Source organism: Peromyscus eremicus, chromosome 6, assembly GCF_949786415.1.
Source record: "Peromyscus eremicus chromosome 6, PerEre_H2_v1, whole genome shotgun sequence".
NCBI classification, from domain to species: Eukaryota; Metazoa; Chordata; class Mammalia; order Rodentia; family Cricetidae; genus Peromyscus; species Peromyscus eremicus.
The window spans coordinates 79199850-79208395 of NC_081421.1; the positions used below are offsets into that span (position 1 = coordinate 79199850).

Below are 8546 nucleotides of genomic sequence, written 5' to 3' on the forward strand. Positions count from 1 at the left end.
CGTATCGCTTGGAGAGGGGCGGAGGCGCAGAGGTGCACCACGTGGGGCGGAGTCGGTATCGCCTAGTTTGGGTCCAGGTTGGATTTGGAATCGTGGAGATGCGGAAGGAAACCCCGACCCCGCTCGTGCCCCCGGCGGCCCGCGAGTGGAACCTGCCCCCCAATGCACCCGCCTGCATGGAACGGCAGTTGGAGGCTGCACGGTACCGGTCTGGTGAGCCGAGATTCTGGGCCTGGAAGCCCCTTTACCGAGCCCCGGTACTGACCCTGCCAAGTCCACCCAGCCCCTTGTGCCCTCCGGACTCCGACCAGGCGTTCGGGGGCTGCCCAGCCCTGGCCCACAAACCTGATCTCAAATCCAGACCCGGCCGGCGCTGGGTTTTCTGAGGTTACCATAGGCCTGCCATCTGACACCTTGTAACTTCCTTCTCCCCACCGTAGACGGTTCCCTTCTGCTCGGGGCCTCCAGTCTGAGTGGTCGCTGCTGGGCCGGCTCTCTGTGGTTTTTCAAGGATCCGAATGCGGCCCCCAACGAAGGCTTCTGTTCTGCGGGCGTCCAGACCGAGGCCGGAGTAGCTGACCTCACTTGGGTGGGGGACAAAGGTATCCTAGTGGCATCTGATTCAGGTGAGTCACTCCCTCCCCTGGAACTGAAGATGTAGGTTGGGATTGGAAAAGGTTTTAAACTGCTAGGGGGCCAATGTCCAGTCAATTCACGCAAAAAAGTAAGAAATGGATTGCAATTTTCCTTTGGCTCCCAGTCAGCCTAGACCAAAGAGAATGCTGATTTAAGAGGTGGTGCTGAAGACAGTCAGTACTACCTTTATTCCTGTTTATTTATTTATTTTTTTGAGACAGTCTCTCACCATGTAGTCCTGGCTGTCCCAGAAGTCACTAAGTAGACCAGGCTGGCCTTGAACTCACAGGGGTCTTTCCCTTGCTTCTGCCTTCCCTGTGTTGGGATAAAAGACATGTGCCACCATGCCTGGCCTTCTATTTTTACTGTTGTGGGTATTCTGGGAATTGAACCCAGCCACCTTGCTAGGCAACTGAGTGTCAGGCTGAGCAATTATAGGCTTTGGTATTAAAGGAAAAAAAAAAAATGAAATTGGGGGTGAATCTTAGGCAAGTTAGGGATGAGTATGATCAAACTATTGTGTGCATGGACAAAATTCTCAAAGAATCAAACATTACATTAAAAATCATATTAAATGAAAATTATATTAAATAAAATTTAGAAGTTGATGGGAACTGGGTGTGGGTGCTGCCTATCCCAGCAGAAGCAGGGGGGAGCTCTGTGGAGTTATATGCCAGCCTGTTCTACATAGCGAGTTCCAGGCCAGCCAAGGCTACATAAGGAGACCCTGTCTCAAAAAGATTTATTTGGGGTCTGGAAAGATGACCTGGTGGTTACAAATGCTGACTGCTTTTCCAGAGGACCCAAGTTGGATTCCCAGCACCCACATTACCACTAACAACCATTTCTAACTCTAGTTTTTGGGGAATCCAGTGCTCTGTTTTGGCCTCCATGGGCACTGAATATACAGTTAAAAGTATCTCAAGTGTGTGTGTGTGTGTGTATAACTCTGTAGACCAGGCTGGCCTCGAACTCACAGAGATCCATCTGCCTCTACCTCCTGAGTGCTGGGATTAAAAGTGTGTGCCACCTATTGTATGCATGTATTCTTAAGGTGTAGGGTGTGAAAGTTGAAAAGTAGAACATTAGAGATTGGGCCTCTCTGGCAGTGTTGAACGTTAAAAGAGTGCAAGGCATTTTTTTCAAGCAGTCTAATCAAATATTTATTAATGTCTGAATAACTGGGAACAAAGACAAATGTCTTTGTCTCCCTGGGAACCAGTTTCCCAGTATCCCAGTATCTGGAAGCAAAACAATTGATTTTATATCGATTTCCCTGTCTTTTTTCTAGCAGTTTTCCTCACATAGTCATCTGGGCTGTTGTTAGGAAAGCAGTAAGGTAACTTAAAACCAAAGGACCTGGAAGTTAGCTAAGCCCTTTAATTATGTGGACTTTGCTTTTACAGGAACAACTTTTTGTTAGCTCAGTAACAATGCCTGCTTGAGTCCTAGGCATGAGTTACCACCTTAGTCTAACCCAGGGTTGTGCTTCCCTCACCTACACCTCACCCCACTCTATCCTCAACAGGTGCTGTTGAATTGTGGGAACTAGATGAGAATGAGACACTTATTGTCAGCAAGTTCTGCAAGTATGAGCATGATGACATTGTGTCTACTGTCACTGTCCTGAGCTCTGGCACACAAGCTGTCAGTGGTAGCAAAGACTTCTGGTGGGTCCCTGCTTTCATTACTCCCTCTCTAGGCTTCCTGTGGGCATTCTTACTATCCTCTTAATTTCACTGAGTAATGTTTTGGGCTGTTTTTAGAGTATAGTGAGTAAAGGCATGTCTGTTTCCTTAGAGATTTGGTAGTGCATTATAAATAAGACAGCAGGAGTTTAGAAGGCAGATAGGGGACATGTTGGTCAAACATGTTCTTGTTTGAGTACATTTTTACGTTGATAGTGCAAGTCACGATTCCTATTTCCTTTTTTGCATTATAGCATCAAAATTTGGGACCTGGCTCAGCAGATGTCACTGAATTCATACCGAGGTAAGTATTCCTTCTTGATTGGTACTGGCTGTAGTTATCTTTTATTTTCTCCTTTGGGATCTTTGAACTTTGTTTGGATAATAATAGCAAGTCTGTGTTCTCTTGGTAGCTTCTACTTACCCCCTACCTGCAGTCAGGTTCCATTATCTGCCACCTATCTGTTTCTCTGTGTTCCTGTTTCTGTTGGTTTAACAGCCTTTTGACTACATGGGTGTCTTAGTTACTGTTTTTTCCTGTGAAACAACACCGTGATTAAGGAAAAAGCATTTAGTTGAAGGCTTGCTTACAGTTTCAGTGGGTTAGTCCGTGACCGTCATCGTGAGAATGGGGGCAAGCAAGCAGGCATGGTGCTGTAGCGGTAACTAAGCTTACATCCTAATTCAGAAGCATGTGGCAGGAAGATAGCAAGACTGGGCCTGGTGTGGGCTTCTGAAACCTTGAGGTTTGAAGCCCACCCTCAGTGACAAACCTCCTCCAACAAGGCCACACCTCCCAGTCCTTCCTAAATAGTCCACCATTTAGGAGCCAAACATTTTAAACCACAGTGGCCAACAGCCTCTATCATCTTATACTTAGGGTTCATCAGATTCTTTTGAGTCTCCATTTGGAATGTCTCCTTCCTGTCCATTTCTTACATTCCATTTACCATCAGGCTGTAGCAGTAGACAGTTTCACTCATCTCTTCACCTGTAATCTTTGACTCTTTCCGTTCTTCATTGGTTTCTTGTAGCCTGCAGATCAAGATTCCATTTTCTTGTCAGCATTCAAGCTTTATTATGACAGTAAGCTGTGCACCAGCTTGGCCCAGACAAAGTAGAGCCTTGTTCTCAGAGGATAAGCCCTGGGACTTGTGCATGTGTGTGAATGTGTGGCTGCATGTGGATGCCAAATGTCTACTTTGGAGATACCTACTTTGTTTTTTGATCCTGATTCTCTCACTAGGACGTGGAGCTCACAGATGAGAGGAGACTGACCAGCCAGGGAGCCACAGGGTTCACTTGTCTCTGCCTCCCCAGAGCTGAGATTATAAGCAAGTGCCACCATACTTGGCTTTTTACGTAGATTCCGGGGTTGAATTCAGGTCTTCATGCTGATGTGGGAAGCGCTTTACTGACTGAGCTGTCTCTCCTGCCCAAGACTTTTGAATTTTCACCTCTGTAAAACATTTTTCAGGGCATTTCATCACTTTCTTTAACGTGCTTTCTACTTTGCTTCATTAACAGAACCAGCAATTGACTTTATTTTGGTAGCAGTTCTTCATGGTTTCTGAATTCATGAAGATGGATTCTAATGAGGATAGAAGGATGGAGGGTGATTTAATCCTTAAGACAGAACCATTTGAGTACTCTGGAAGGGCTGGTTAAACAACCTCAGTGATGTCTTCAGCCACTAGCTAATTTGTAGCAGTGATTTTTTTTTTTTGCATGTAGACCTCCTAAAAGAATTTAAAAGCTATACCCTCCCATACATTTTAACATTGTTAATGAAAAGATTTAAGTAGGCAAGTGAGATGGCTTGGTGGGAGACCTGTGTTTGATCTTTGGATTCCACTGGTGTAAGAACAGAACTGACTCCTGCAAGCTATCCTTGGATCTCCATGTATATGCTGTGGCACATATGCACACATACACAATTAATAGATGAATGTTTCTAAAAAATTAGGCAGTTGCCAAGAAGTTAATTTTTTGTCATATCATTGTTATACATTTTTTTCTAAGCATGTGTTTTTCAGTGTCAGTAACCTACTCATAGAAACTATTTACAAATAGCCTAATGACGAAAACTAATTTGTATTGTTAGCAGCAGCATTAGATTTCACTTCCTTTTAGAAAAAGGTCCAGCTTGGTTTATTAATTCAGATAAGCTAATTGGTTATGTTCTTATGACAGCAACCATTTCATTTTCCAGTTTTCACTGTTAGAAACAGAAAAGCAAGTCACAGAGTTGCCCTTGTATTTGTGGGGTGGCTGAGACAGGGTGAGTCCCTTCACTGAGTTCTCCCAAGAGCCTTTTGCTCTTTGGCTCTTAGGTTGAGAGCCTTAGGTTATCAGGCTGGAAGGTACATGTTCCACCTATAAAGTGGGAGAAGGATGATGGGAAAGCAGATCAGAAAACTCACTTTGCTTAAAACGTAGCACCAGAACTCTCGAGTTTTTCTGTACTACTTGGAGGTCTGTGTCTCTATTAGGGGAACTCTTGTAGAACTAGTTTGCCTCTTCCTTTGAAACATCCATATTGCAAACTCCTCCTCTGTTCTTTCTAAGATTGTAATTGGACTTCATCATCTCTACTAGTTCTTTATTTTCCCGTAGCCTTTCAGGTTTTTTAACTATCAACTTTTCCTCTGGTTGTTGTTTTGGTTTATAATCTGTCATAATATTTATTAAGTTATATGATGGAAGCAGGCCTACTTCTTAGAGTCTCTTTTCTCTGCCATGTTTCTCCTTTACAGCTCATGCTGGCCAGGTCACCTGTGTTGCTGCCTCTCCCCACAAGGACTCCGTGTTTCTTTCATGCAGTGAGGTGAGATCCAGTCACTTCTTTCCATCCACAGCTGAACTTTAATAGTCCCATATCCTATTAAATCTCCAGTGTGGAGACCGGCCAGCAGCTGTTCTTTTGGCTTATGGAACCCTTTTTCTGTTTCTCTTCCTAGGACAGTCGAATTTTGCTCTGGGATACCCGCTGTCCTAAGCCAGCATCACAGATAGGTGAGTCTTAGACCAATGATGAGGAGAAAGTGGGAATAGGAACCCACTTGGAAGAGGCTTTGTTTGCCCAGAGTCAGAGCAGAGTTGCCAGGTGCCCACCCTCTGTGACATCATTTTCAGTGTCACTGATGCTCTGCTGACCTAGTGCAGTGAGTACCAAGAGGAAGGACTAGCGTCAAACAGAGACAAAGGGCTGGAGTTATGCTATAGTTTTATGCTTTGTGCTTTAAATGTATACCCCAAATGACAAGAGACTGATGGATAGATGTCGGTTGTGAGGCTCGGGGATGAGGACAGGCATGATTGCCATAGCAGTATTTAAGAAACCCAGTGAAAATGTTCCCAGGACTTTGTGACTTCTTTTGAAAAACTGCTTCTTCTAGGTTGTGGCTTTTGTTTCAAACCTCCCTTTTCTCCTTTCTAGGCTGCAATGCTTCTGGCTACCTTCCTACCTCCCTGACTTGGCATCCTCAGCAGAGTGAAGTCTTTGTCTTTGGTAAGGCAGCATGACATGCTGACTGGGCATGGGCAGGATGGGAAAATGCTCCCTGCACGGTGTACATGCTCTTGTCCGTATACCTAGGCACTACATGAATTATGCCAGTTTTGTTTAGCTTTGGAGATCATATTTTTTTCCTAGTGGGTTTGATTCCTCATTGTTCCAGCTCCCCTATTCTGAGCATGGTTAGTGACTGCACATGGTAACAGCTTGTAGTTAAAGTAATAACTTTATCCAGTAATTGTCACAGCCACACAGTGACTTACTGATCCTGCCTTACACAAGGAAACTGGTGCTCAGGGTGGTGCTTGTCCATATCTTGAGGGACGTAAGATTCATTCAAATCCAGGTCTGGCTGATAACAAAGCCTATGTGGGTTTGTTGTTGTTGTTTTCTCTCCTAAGACAGGGTCTTTCTGTGTAACTCTGGCTGCCCTGGAACTTGGTATGTAGACCAGGCTGGCCTTGAACTCTGGGAGATCATCCTGCCTCTGCCTCCTGAATGCTAGGACTAAAGGCATGCTTGACCATGCCCAGCCTGAAGTGTATGTTCTTAACTACTGTGACATGCTGTTTCTTCTACAGGTGATGAGAATGGATCTGTCTCCCTTGTGGACACCAAGAATGCAAGCTGTACCCTCAGCTCAGCTGTACACTCCCAGTGTGTCACTAGACTGGTATTCTCTCCACACAGGTACTGTTTGTCACCAAGGACCTGGAAGGGATGGGTGGGGACTCTGGTGAAGGAGTAGGAATGGAGTGATAAGGGATGTGTCTATTAGCAAAGCATTAGCTGGTTACATTGTTCCTTAGATGGGACAGTGCTCTAGCTTGGTTTTCCTAAGCTAGTCAATGTAGTCCTTATTAGGGGTTGTATAGGCTGAAATGTGATCTCATTCCTGTTCACCACAGCTTGATTAACAATGTAGGCTTCTGGCACCATGTGGTTGAGGAGTCTGGTTCTGGGTAATTGCTAATGTAGAGAGGGACCCATTGGGGTAGTTGGTTGCCAGGATGGTTTCTTTGAGCATGGGCTCTGTTCGGTTTTCCCTGTCTTTGTTTGGAATTGTAGTGCCAGCAAGACGTTAACCTGAACTGCATACCAGGCTGGCTTCTCACTTGGCTCAGTTTACGGTGGGGTTGGAGCTAGCCCAGTCAGGTTTTGGTTGTGGAATCTGTGGGCTTTATCTTCTCTTCCCTTTGTGCCCTCTCCTAGTGTTCCCTTTCTGGCCTCTCTCAGTGAAGACTGCTCACTTGCTGTGCTGGATTCAAGCCTTTCTGAGGTGTAAGTTTGAAGTAGAATTCCATGGTCAGGAATTGGGGATCAAGACCAATGGGCAAGCAGGTCTGTTTTCTCTTCAGGAACATGCATGCAGAATTCTTCCTTTGTTGGGTCTGGAAAAATGGCTCAGCACTTAAGACCACTTCCTTTTGTTCCCAGCATCCACATCATTCTGCTCACAGCTATATGCCACTCCATATAGAAAGCATATGATGCCTCTGGCTTCTGTGGGCATCTGCACTTAGGTGCACATACTCACTTAAACATTATTAAAAATAAAAATAAATAGAAGAAATTTCTCAACAACCACCCCTATTCTCGCCAAGAGTTCTCTCCATTTGTGTCTGTGTGTGTGCAGAGACTGAGCACTGGAAACAGTCTGATTGTAGGCCAAGTCTAGCTAGCATTCCAGCTTCAGGTAGGGAACCACTTTGGTAGCGTAAAAGGCACTGGGAGGAAGACCTGGGTGTACATCTTCCTTTGCTATGATTTCCTGCTTGGTTGTAGATAGGATATATCCACTTCCTTGCTCTGCCCACCATTTCTTTAGACTGCATTGGATGATTGAACTTCCAGTCTGGTGATGAGGCTGTACAGTGGTGAAATGTTTCAAAAAATGTGTCCAGAGCATGTTAGGTTTTCTTTCTGGGTTTTTGTCTTGTCTCTTACCACACCCCATTTCAACCCCCTTTGTTCTAGGTTTAGAAGTCGAGCCCACAGAGACTTCGTGAGAGATGCTACGTGGTCTCCACTCAACCACTCCCTCCTTACCACAGTTGGCTGGGACCATCAAGTCATCCACCATGTTGTGCCCCTAGAGCCTCTCCCAGCCCCTGGACCTGAGAATGTTGTGGAGTAGAATGGATTTCAGAAAAAAACAAGCCCTCCACCCGCAAGAATCTACTTGCTTGCCCCTGCCTTCTGATTGTGAGAGCACAGGAGCCTTGTAGAGCAGGTTTACTCCCTAGTCCTGTGCAGTAAATAGGCAGAATCTCAGCCTCAGGGAGGCTGCATTCCATAGTGACTAGGAGGAAAACTTCCTTTATAAATGGATGTATGTGTGAGAGCACATGTGTATGAGTGTATTGAGTAGTTTGGGGTGGGGGAAATTGTCCTTCAGCTTTCCCAAAGCAATGTTCTGTATTCCCCACAAAGTGACCAGAGGGTTTTATGCTCCCTAAGTCCAAGAATTGGCTATTTTGTTTGGCATATGGAATGTGGGTATCCCTAGATTTGTGGGAGTAGTTCTGCTACTCAGATGGGGTAACTTATTTTTATATAGAGTTTAATTCATTATTATGGGAAATACTTCCATTCACAAAAGTCCAGCCCACAGTACCTTGAGAGGACACAGGAAATACTACAAATCCCTGTTAAGCCGAATCAAATCCATTTTCTGGGTAAATAAATTTGGCTGTTGCAATGTA

General features: G+C 45.0%; 1 protein-coding gene across 1 annotated transcript; it reads left to right on the top strand.

Annotated features, from left to right (window-relative positions):
• The first annotated feature begins 52 nt into the window (after window positions 1–52).
• On the top strand, window positions 53–8546 carry Wdr77 (WD repeat domain 77). The gene is made up of 10 exons (XM_059266040.1): window positions 53–213; window positions 441–626; window positions 2165–2306; window positions 2579–2628; window positions 5081–5151; window positions 5285–5339; window positions 5764–5835; window positions 6423–6531; window positions 7054–7122; window positions 7819–8546. Exons 1-10 carry the CDS (start codon window positions 99–101, stop codon window positions 7976–7978), a joined length of 1029 nt encoding a protein of 342 aa, XP_059122023.1. The 5' UTR covers window positions 53–98; the 3' UTR covers window positions 7979–8546.

Excerpts from the sequence above, each read along its gene's own strand:
- Wdr77 (XM_059266040.1), top strand. The coding sequence starts at position 99 with ATGCGGAAGGAAACCCCGACCCCGCTCGTGCCCCCGGCGGCCCGCGAG. Across the intron at positions 2,307-2,578 it reads AGTGGTAGCAAAGACTTCTG|CATCAAAATTTGGGACCTGG; the intron begins GTGGGTCCCTGC and ends TTTGCATTATAG. Across the intron at positions 7,123-7,818 it reads GATTCAAGCCTTTCTGAGGT|GTTTAGAAGTCGAGCCCACA; the intron begins GTAAGTTTGAAG and ends CCTTTGTTCTAG.